This window comes from Cynara cardunculus, unplaced genomic scaffold, assembly GCF_001531365.2.
Source record: "Cynara cardunculus var. scolymus isolate 2C unplaced genomic scaffold, CcrdV1 Un_Scaffold_5728, whole genome shotgun sequence".
Taxonomy (NCBI): domain Eukaryota; kingdom Viridiplantae; phylum Streptophyta; class Magnoliopsida; order Asterales; family Asteraceae; genus Cynara; species Cynara cardunculus.
This window is the reverse complement of record NW_020202561.1, coordinates 5,668-17,242: the sequence shown is the minus strand read 5'-3', so window position 1 is coordinate 17,242 and position 11,575 is coordinate 5,668. Positions and strand designations below refer to the sequence as shown.

At 37.1% G+C, this 11,575-nt stretch overlaps 1 protein-coding gene across 3 annotated transcripts; it reads right to left on the bottom strand.

The window, feature by feature from the left end:
• Window positions 1-303: 303 nt before the first annotated feature.
• LOC112504482 (magnesium transporter MRS2-I-like) lies at window positions 304-11,371 on the bottom strand. Of its 3 annotated transcripts, XM_025108423.1 has the most exons (12): window positions 11,027-11,147; window positions 10,909-10,940; window positions 10,270-10,299; window positions 6,792-6,921; window positions 6,464-6,585; window positions 4,195-4,269; window positions 2,617-2,841; window positions 2,466-2,510; window positions 1,427-1,471; window positions 1,306-1,335; window positions 1,089-1,208; window positions 304-676 (listed from the first exon to the last, which is right to left on the bottom strand). In XM_025108423.1, exons 1-12 carry the CDS (start codon window positions 11,049-11,051, stop codon window positions 590-592), a joined length of 966 nt encoding a protein of 321 aa, XP_024964191.1. In that variant the 5' UTR covers window positions 11,052-11,147; the 3' UTR covers window positions 304-589. The 3 variants fall into 3 exon arrangements, 2 of the variants coding, with proteins under 2 accessions (XP_024964191.1, XP_024964190.1); XR_003068215.1 differs by having other exon boundaries at window positions 2,466-2,530; window positions 10,909-11,371; XM_025108422.1 differs by having other exon boundaries at window positions 10,909-11,371.
• Between the last annotated feature and the right edge of the window lie 204 nt (window positions 11,372-11,575).

Below are 11,575 nucleotides of genomic sequence, written 5' to 3'. Positions count from 1 at the left end.
AAAAGAACTTCTCTTTATCAATGAGATCAAACTTCACCACACAACCTCAAGAGTCACATAGAAACAGCTATGTTTGCGAAACTAACTAATACTAATAATCTGGTTGTTAGCTGAAAAATGAAAATATAGTTGTTCATTAATAAGTTAGCTATTGGTCGTAAAGTAGTTTCGTTTAATATATAAAGGGCATAATTGGAAAGAAAAAAGAAGTGGAATATGGAGTAGTTTTACAAAAAGCTGGGTCTTTTCAATAAATAAGTTGGCGGCCATAGAAAACAAAATTTAATATTGTGGCACGAATAGTAGAAAAACAAAATGTTAATGTAATATTTATTTCAACAAGTATAGCATCCCCCCAGGTTACAATAAGTAAGCATTATGTTTCAACCTCAAGTTTGTATTGCTTCTCCTTATTTGATTTAGAAACAAGGAGAAGGGAAAGAAAAAAAAATTAAAATTAAAATTAAAATGGATCTATCTGTATTGGAGGAGGGAGGGAGGGAGGGAGGGAGGGAGTATTAGTACTTGCGTACCTGAAAGCGAATACACGAGTTAGAAATCAGTATCCATAAATGCTGCTTGCTTGCATTCAAGATCCAACCAGCCCTTTTAAACGAGCATAGGAAACAATCAGAAGAAAAAGGACTGCAGAAAATCCGCCCGACAGAATCACCACCTGCCAACATTCATCAAAACCAATGTCACCCTGAAGCAACATCGTTTCGAGTTTAAAGGTGGGGATTTTTTGGACCAAAATCAATGGTTTCAAGATGTTGATTACTAATAATCAAACGATAACCCTCTATGTATATATAGGGAGCAGCTTCGTTAATATTTTCAGAACCTAGAAACAACCTATTCATGAATTATTCACATGTGAATCATTAGTAAATCCGAAATAAAAATCCACCTGGATATGCATTTGTGAACCCATGTGCACTTACCCACCTTTTTACCAATTACTCACATATGAAGATGCATATGTGAACCCACATTACCTTTTACCAATGATTCACATATGAATCATTTGTTCGTACATTCTTAACCTTGTGTGTGTGTGTGTGTATATATATAATTTCAGCACTTACCCATTTGAACATGTAGCCGTGATCATCATTCCACGTATAAGGTATATTCATGCCAAATATACCAGTCACCAACGAATAGACGGACATACATACAGTTCCTGAACTTAGAAATAGCTCCAGCTGCAGTTATGAATACAAACCGACATGAGATTATCCTCGAATAGAAGAAAATAGGCGACAAACAAGCTAATGCACTATGGGACAGGATAGAACGGACCTGAATTAGCTGATTTCTATGATTGTCAAGCTGCAGTAAGAACAATGATGGTGGTTTTAAAAATCACAATTTCTACATAATCAAAAATATTATTAAGAATAACTGGTCGTTTTTTGCATACCTGGATGTTGATATAATCTTCTGTATCATCAATATATTCACGCAGCTGCAGAATTTTTATGTTTAGGAGTTAATCATAACGTTTCATTCCCTAATTTTCCTTCTAAGATGCTCACTTCGTCCAAAACAAATGGGCACATAGTTAAAATAGAAGTACATGTTAATAATAACAAAATCAGTCAATACTACCGAAACTTCATCATAGTTGCTGATGGGCAAAAGGGTAATTTTGGATTAATATTTTTCCAAAGGGGAAAATGTTATGTTTATTATGTACATTCATCGTTGTCATAGTAGAATTGAAGGATTGCATATAATTTTCTGCTCTTAATCAAACGATTAAGAGGTTCCAGTAATTTGAGAGGCTGTGATCTCCCAAGGCCATTTCTCCTTTTATGTGTTTACAGATCTGAAGCTCTTTACCTCACTTATTTAACAAACTCTAAAAGCTACTTTCCCATTTTACCCTTCGTAACAGACTAGCCGCTGCGCCTGCACAACCCCTGCACCTCCCTCCTATCTTTTGCTATTAGTTATTAGTACTACAATATTATTATTTCTATTTTAAGTACTACCAATGCTCCTCCTAGCATAAGTATCCAACAGTAACTTCCAGGTATAACAGTTTACATTACCTGAGAAGAAAACTATTGCATTCATTCCAGGACAGAGAGTAAATGATAATCACCCATGAACACAAGTCTCAATATAAGTATATAGCATCGATGAATTCCATCAAGATAAATATAAATTTCAGGCCCCACCTCATAAGGTAAAAGAACTGTCAAACCACTCAGGTTTTCATGTCATAATTTTACAGTTTATCTCCCCCCCCCCCCAAACAGACTACTTTCTAGTGGAATTACTGGGTCAGTTTGGTTTACTGGTTCAAAGCAAGGCGATGCAAGTACTAATATTTTCTTGTGTACACATGTATTTTGTATGGTTGCCTTTTGCACATTCAATATCATAAGTGGTGCTAAAAAGTAACTAAAAAGAGGGAAAAAATGTTTTAGAATTACGGAATTAATATCACTCACACTGGTTAACTTGTTTAACGTTCCATCAATCTGCATGAAGTAGGCCTGGAATACATCCAAAAAACCTATTACGTGTCAAGTTTTTAAAAAGAACAAATCACAATAAATAAATAAATAAGATGCAAAATCAGTATGAAGGTTGTAAGTGAACCTCTAGAAGCATCTCAAGCTCTTCAACATCGTTTTCATCTCCATGAATCGTCATCACACTTGCCCTGCTAGCTCTAGATATCTTTGAACCWATAGTAGGCGAGCCAAGAAACCAACTAGCAGCACCTGAGTCACTTACTGGTGAAGCCGAAGATAGCTTTCTTGATAAATATAGATCCGCCATATCATCATCATCGTCCAAAAGTCGTTCAAGTTCATCCCTAACCTGCAATAATCCATTATCAGTGAGCCAAAAGTTCAAATGTCATGTGGATATTAGTTTGAGTTAGTTTCCCCAAAAAAGAAAATGTTGCAATTCTTAGTGAATTATAAGAAAAGATGTTGCAACACCATCAAAACAGTGTCAACACTTATATTATGGTCAGCAAATGTATTCTGGCTAATACTTAATATGTGGAAGATTTTTTTTTTTTTTTTGAAATGGGTATCCGAGCCAATGCTCGACTAATCCCAGGCACATCCAGGGCTAAAGCATGCCCCTTTAGTAAATATCGCACAGGATGTGTGAAGAGGGGTTCGAACCTGGGTTCAGCGCTATGAACTGCCCAGGCACTAACCACTCCACCACAACACTGATTGACAATATATGTGGAAGATTACTCGGATAAGTGGGGTGTTTACCAAAACACAATAAGCCTCTAATTGCTGACCGTGCTTCTGACCAGGGACAGAGATGAAGGTGTTTCCTACCACGGTCAGCACGTTTTTTCCTTGTTCGCCACCTTTAATCTTATTCTTTAACTAACAATAGGAAAAGGCACCCATCTCTTTTTCTTCATTTGCCAAATTCTCTTGGCACATACCGTCTCTAAACCCATATCGATATGACAAGATCTACGGCAGAGTTGCAGAGCCAAAGAAAAAAAAAACCCTAAATTCCAATTTCTTGATGAAACATCAAAGATTATTGCTATTATAAGCATCGTCCCCAGTCCCTATAGATACAAAACATTTTTTTCATCATAACACCAACGCCAAACACCAGTTCGGTTTTTCTGACAGCCGTGTGACTGTGTGGAGAAGATAGCAAACTGCTATGAAGATTTCCAGCCATCATTTTGGTTTTCTGCTTTGGTTCAAATTCCATCCAACTGATGTTTGCGCCTGGGTTCAAATTTTCAGCCGTATGTTTTATTGATCTGTAAACCGACAAAAGCACCCTGCAAAATGACTTTGTAGGGGGGGTTTACACAAAAAAAAAAAGCAAATTTGTAGGCCGTAGGGCTCCAAAAAGAAAGAGAAACAATCAATGCTTCAAATTAATTTTTGTTTTAAACTTCAATTTAAGGGTATAATAGTTATTTATACTCGATCAACACTTGATACAAAGTATTTGATAAATAGTAATTTGACCTCTTACCCTAATCAGCACTAACCCAAAAAAATTTGGTAAACAGCCCCCAAGTAAAGCCCCATGCATCAAAGACAATGGGTTATCGAGTCTCACTGTCATGTAGATCTCACTAAACTAACTTAAATGTTAAATGGAAGTTATAAGTTTCCCAGTACGATAATCACGGAAATAGCAATACATATGGGAAACAAGCATTATGTATACCTTTTGAACACGAGCAGTCAACCTTGTCATTGCACTTTTCAGTTTACGAACACGATCCAAGTTACGGCTACTAATCTGTCAATCAGAATAGTGATGGTATTATAAGTAGCAACATGGTTAGACAAAGAAGATATTATATAACAATGAACAATCAAGTCATATGCACAAAATCTGGAAAGCATTTGCAAAAACAAACAAAAAAATGATTATCTATTTGAAACTCAAGCTTATTTCCCTAACATTAATAAGTTGTATTTTATGCTCTTCTGATGACATTCATTAGCATGAATTAAATGTTTGATTTTGAAAGATATAGCAATCTAATAACCAAACATGAAATGAGGTGTTCCAGTTGCAGTACCATGGATCACCAATATAATGTTAGAACATGAAGCCAACAAGAAAATGAAGTAACTTTGCATCCTTTGTAAAAGGTGAAAAGTGACAACACTTGCTATAATCTTGATTCTCTTGAAAAGGCTGACACACTTTGTATGCTTGCATATCATTCATCCTTCACTAGCATTTTAGTACAAAATTTCTTCCTAGTACAGACATTACCATAACAAACGCCCAGTATATCCCACTTGAAAGTAGGGTATGGAGGTAGGATCTAGGATGTGCGTAGACCTTCTATGCACCCAACAGGTAGAGACTCTGTTTCCATGAAAACCCCATGCTTGCGAAAAAGTTTTGAAAGAACAAGAGAAAACAGATAAATTTGTCAAGGAGTTTTTATCAGAAAGTTGAGAAGATTCTGAGAAGGCACTGGGGAGCACGAGGTATAAGAAAATATTACTAGAAAATGGGAGCAGTTCGGTTTTGCTCTAGCTTCTGGTGCTAAAAGCTCGTATGACCAACAATACCTGATAATTGGCTTGCTTCTGATAATTCGCCTGGTCCACATCATTATGCTGATTTGCATAATCAGTGGCTGCTAACACGAAGGAAATAACTGGTTGGTCCATGCTTACTCTTCTGAGGATCCAAATATAGGAAAGAAGGGTCCTGTTTTTAGTCAACCTCAACATATTGGGTAAAGATTGACCCATATCCTCCAACTTGAGGAGTGTAAGAAAAGGGATATTGAGGTGTGGCCTGCTTTTAGTAGCGGGATGGGACAGGACAGAACAAAAACTTGCCCCATGTTTGGCGTGGCATTAGACTGGTGGGATAAGACTGGACTGAGTGGGACAAAAATGCACTATGTTTGTCCCACAACTCCCACAAAAATAGGTGGAATAAAAATTGGCAAAATAGGATAAGATTGGTAAATTACTAAAGTACCCATCTCAAATTAAAACCCTAAAACCTTCCTCTCACTCTTACCCATCCTATCATGTCTCCGTCCAGTCCCGTCCCTGTACCAACGCACGGTTTTAGTCCTGGTGCATCAATATTATCTCAGTAACATTAGAACTGTGTTTCTAATTGGAAAGTCGAAACTCTAAACATTCCCCTGCACTATTGCACTAACATTCCCCTGCACTATTGCACTGGCACCCTGTGCTTTCCTTCAAGCTTTCTTCTGTGCATTCTCAACTCCCCTCTCACCTCCAAAATCACCATGCTACCTCCACCTGCCCATTGCTGCCTCACCAGTTCTCCTCTTTCTCACTTTTACATCTACAATCTTGTCTATATCTATGGTAGCTTTGGATTCTCCTATTATGGTTTCGTACAAAAAAGTTGCCATGTCAAGAGACATGCAGGATTGTTGGCTTAGCATGTTGTAGGTAACATGAAAATGGCTTATTTATTTATATCACTTGGTAGCAAGATTTATATGGCTTTTTCATGGTGCAGGATGCGACAACACATGCATATGGTGAACAAGAATATGTAGCCCAAACTGCCAAAACCACAATGAGCCAAACTACCAAGCTGCACTGAACTATTAGCAGAAATTTCTTAAATGAAGTTCATAATTACAAGATCTGAAAGAAAGGACACAAATTGCAGAAACACTTGTCACCAAGTGTAGGCAAACAACCATTGGCTGTTTTGTTATTATATGCTATCATCAACCTACTGGGGTAGAGGCAGGTTTGTGTACATCTACACCCCCCCCCCCCCCCGGGACCCTACTTTTGAGTGGGATATACTGGGCATGTTTGGATTGGTTTACCAACCTACTAGCAAGCCTTCAGAAAAATTTAGAGCTACTGAAAGGTGAAAGCACTACAGCTTCAAAGAAAGTGCTGTGACAAAATACAAAAAGCTATTATTCTGAAAATTATAATTAAATAGTTCCCAAAAAAGCACATACCTTAGACGTAAACTCATCCAAGGCTGGGTAAGCATCGGTTTCCAGTTCTGTAGTACAAGCAGCATGAAAACTGCAAATGGCCTCTAAGAAAACCTCTAGTGCTCGAAACTCAAATGGTGATTCTGCATGCATATTCGAGCAAAAAATGATGCATTTGAGTAACGCATGAAAAGCCATTTGCTTCAAGACCCATAAAAATGGAAAACGTAATGAAGGCCAGAAAAAGACACAAGCAGCAGAAAGACTCTGAACTCCCTCTTCATAGTCATATCAAAATATCCTTCACAAACTATAAACAGAAACAAAGATAAAGTATTCATAATCGTACCGTCTTCTTCCCCAGCTTCATCATGCTGCCCACTCAAGTCTCCACGATTGGCATTTGCAACAGGCAATCTCCTCCGTAGTTCCTCAACAACTGGTATTACATTATCATCTGAAGGATCTCGAAGCAACACCTATGCAAAATTCCCAAATTCTTATTAGGAACAGTGACAATTATCGAAACTGCCTAAAGTAGCTCATGCAGTTAAAACAAGTTTTATATAACCATAATTCCAAGAAAAAACCAAACCAATCAACCCCAGTATATCTGTTAGGATCCAAGCGCTTACCACTACGCCAAAAGCAATTGCTAGTGGAGAATGCGCAACTTATTTCCTTATAGCTTAGCAGCCAGCGCCACGTTTCGATTTAGGAAGATGTTGGTCAATGACCCAACAATCCCCCCCCCCCGGCATCTGCCAGCACTAACAAGATCTTCGCTAGAAGTCAATGGCTGCACAGCATGCCTTTGGCATTATTATGCACTCCATGGGATTCGAACCCGTGACCTGCTCTGATACCACATGTTAGGATCCAAGCGCTTACCAGTACGCCAAAAGCAATTGCTAGTGGAGAAGGCGCAACTTATTTCCTTATAGCGTAGCAGCCAGCGCCACGTTTCGATTTAGGAAGATGTTGGTCAATGACCCAACAATATCCCACCTGGAGGCGGGGTAAGATGCACATAGAGCTCACCTCTACCCTAAAGAGTAGAGGGGTTAATTGCATGAAGACCCCCAGCTAGTGGACAGGGTCGGTCCTGAGGTTCGTGATGCCTATGGCGAAAAGGCCAAAAAATACGTCGATTATTTATACAAGAAGACATGCTATTTTATTGAACATTTGGCTCCAATATAAAGTTGTGCGATGAACTTTGAAGCACAAGAAAAGACTTATTGGGATGATAAATACAATCAAATTTGATATTGAAGAAAGTTAAGGACTAAAAGCTACTGATATGCATGATGTAGAGTTTAATTAATCTCCACAAAAAACAACTGGAGCATCATCCCAAGGCTTTGATGTAGCATAAGCCCTATCTAGAAGCACCCTAACATGTTGGCCAAAGATGAAGGAGATGTAAATTTTAAAGGTCCGAAATAAAATACAAGCACAAAAATGGATGAGCATCTGAAAAATTAGGAAAACAATGAAGCGTGCTGCTAAACATAATGAGATACATATACTCTAGAACAGCCTATATACAATTATTCTCTTAACAGTAAGGGGGCATTATTTAGTTTGATGCAACAAATAGGAACACAAGAAAACCAAATTGAAAAAAAAAATGGATGTAGCTGAGTTTGATGGTCAACAAGCTAAAGAAGCAAGAAAACAGAACTAGCAAACTTAAACAGTGAAAACGTCGCAGCAGTACGATGAAGTCATCTTCTACAAATATGCATACGATACTGGTTTCTATAAACAATACCATCTGATCCAGGTTGCTGATTTTAGCAAGGGTAATGATAAAAACATATATACAAGAGGGTTGTTCTCAAATCAATACATAATTTTGTAAATAGAAAGTGACAAAACCATAGGTGACAATTGAGAAGCCTAGAACGGCAGAAATCAAAATCAAATTAGAACAAAAATCAAAATCAAACCATCAAGAGCATGAACTCAAACCAGAAAGTCGAGAGCAGGACTTTAATCTCAAAGGCAAGAGCGAGAGTAAAACATTGGAGTCAAGGGCAGAGCTTGAGAAGCTGAGAGGGAGAGTGAAAGTCAAAGTGAGTAGGCAAGAGAATTAGAATTAGGGATTAGGCCGATAACAGATACTGTAAATTAACCTAAAGGGCTGGTGATACCCTCTGGGCTTTGATGCCCATGGCGGTCGCCATCACAACCCCTAGATAGGGTCGGGCATGCTAGTGGAAAGTGTGTGAAAGAGAGAACTTTAGAAATGCTAAATTTTGAAAAGCTAGATATGAGTAAGCAATAGTAATAGAAATAGAAAGAGAGAAAAGACAGATATGCTAAATTTTAAGAAACTAAAGATGAGTAAGCAACATCAATATACTACCAATGCGTGGAAACTATGTATGCCCCTAGCCTAACCTAGGGTTCTGCACAGAGTAGAATTAGTTCATTCATATGCCATATAGACCATATAACAGTATGGCATATTGAAGATATAGAAAAGGTTAAGATGTCAAGGTCACAAAAGGTTCGTTAACATAAAGTACCTCAGGCTTAAAATAACTTTACAAATGTAAGTTAGACCGGTTAGTAAAGAGTGACAAACAATTAAAAAAATTACACTTTAAAGTACTTTTAAGCATCTTCCCAACTGGTTAAGGGTTCAATGGAGGGAGCTAAAGAGTTTGGTGACATGCAAATATAATACAAGCAACTAAAACCACAATAATCAATGATAGATCAAGTTTAGATAAATCCATTTGCATCAACACCTTGACATCAGAGACATCTAGAATTTCCCTAAGGTCAGTTATCATAGCATCTCACTTCCAGATTATGGAACTCCAAACTTCCAAAGCTGGTGAGCGAATCAACAGCAATATTCTTGTGTCAACGATTCCCTACACATAAACCAAACCAAACTAAACAAACCCATTATACCCGACTCAAAAAAAAGGTCTGGGAGGGGTGGAACCTCTACCCCCAAAGGGTAGAGTGGTTGCTACAGCGAAACCCCAGAATTTGCAAGTTGCACTTGCCAATTAATTAGATATTACAAGGAACGAGACAGAAAAGGCCAATATACTTTGGTTAAAACCTTTTAGAATATCATTCCCTCTGATATATTAACGGTCTTCATAAAAGAGCAAAGACATCAACATGCCACAAACATAAGCAACATCTAGCATATAATTTAACTTTTATTCCCAAGTAAAGTAATGAAACTGCAAAAGAATAATAGGTAAATATATGATGTAAATGTAGGTTATTTGTCATGCCATCACTAATCTCTTCCACTCAACTACTGGTTGGCTCTTTGAGACCTATTGGAAACAAAATTTATATCCAAATCAATCCCCCACCCCATCCCTCACCCTTCAAGGCCCATCCTCCCTGGACTTTGATAATCCATCCTAGGGGACACGTCATAAATCTATTATGTCTATGATATATATATATATATATATATATAGCATCAATAAAATTGATGTGAATCCAAAATTAAATACCATTCTTCGAGGCTTTGCTTCCATTAGCTAAATGTTATTATACACACATTTCAACAGTATATGAGAATTTTACATATGGCTCCCCCATTTTAAGAGAAAACAAACAAACAAACAAACAAACAAACAAACATTGCATAACAGTTCTATAAAAACTAGTATGTATATCTATGAGGACCCCTGCTCTCAAGGTCCCTTGCGTACATCAGCTAGGAACACCAATATACACAAGATATTGAATTTTGAGAACATCTAAAAGTAAGAAGAGTGGTTAAACAATTTTAGAAAGATAAAAATATGAAAGAAAGGAAAGAAAAAAAAAATCCTAACCTCTTCAGCAGTGACAATAGCTTTGATATGCTGCCATATCCCCCAGTACATCACAAGAAACAATCGTTAGTAGAAAAATCAACAAATCAGAAGTACAAAATTTTCAGCCATAATCTAATATACAGAATGTGCACTGGATAATGTATTGATCTTTGTAACAAAGATATAGATAACAAAACATGTGTGCTGTTTTATGATGATATGCAATCAACAAAAAACAGCATAGTTTTGATCTATGAAATATTTGATGTATCTATTTTGTTGAGCACTAAATTGAGATTTGTTTGGTAAAAATTTGAGTTAAAACCAAAAAAGAAGAGCAAAGTAGGCTGACTTTTGAGTCAAAAATTATGCTTTCCCGAACCAAATTAGACACAGATTTCATCATATCTTCATCTTCAGTTCCGACATTTAGGTACGTGTAATATTTGCCACAGAAATTAATATATTGAGAAAAAACTCGGGAAAACTTAGAAATTGAAATATGTATTGAAGTTGAAACTAGTCTATGGAGGTTGAGTGTGTTGTTTTCAAGGGTCAATGAGCATCAAAATTGGTACACATCGACTACAAAATAAAAGTGAAAGAAAAAACAAGAATAGAAAACAAGAAAAATCAAAATGGTAATGATGAACTCACTTCCAAGTTAAGGACAATTGCCCTTTCACGGCCTAAAATTGTAGAAGGATAAGATAAAAGAGGATCAAGAATCCGAAGATCACGAGCATGAATCTGAACTCGGTGCATGATAGCATACTTATCAATATCCATAATCGTCTCATTCACGTTAGTATCGATCAATATCCAACTCCTCGCACTCGCCGTTCCCTTCTTCTTCACCAGCATACCTACGCCTCCATCCCCAGGCGTCGTCTCCGTCTCCGGCTGCAACGCTAGCACGTCTCGAACCATCTCTAACAATCATCACCAAAATCAAGCACTAGTCTATAAGAAATCTTGGGAACTGTATGTATGTTTGCATGAACCACTCATCAGACCACAGTTTAGAATACAAATTAATGCAAAAAGAAACAAAACAAAACCCTAATCACTTTAGCAACGAATTAGGGTTTCTGAAGAAGAAGGATCGAAAAAGATCACATTTTTTTGGAAAATTTGGTTGATTAGAGGAGAGCAAGAAGTATCAGATTTGAGGGCTCCCCTAAATATGCTGACATGCGTATGAGATCCCTTTTCTCCTTTTTATTGTTTTTTTCTTCTTCTTTTTTGCATTAAAATTATATATATATAAGTTTTTTAGGCATAGATGTCAACCTTCTGTTTTTCTTTTCAAAGTAAATTAGAC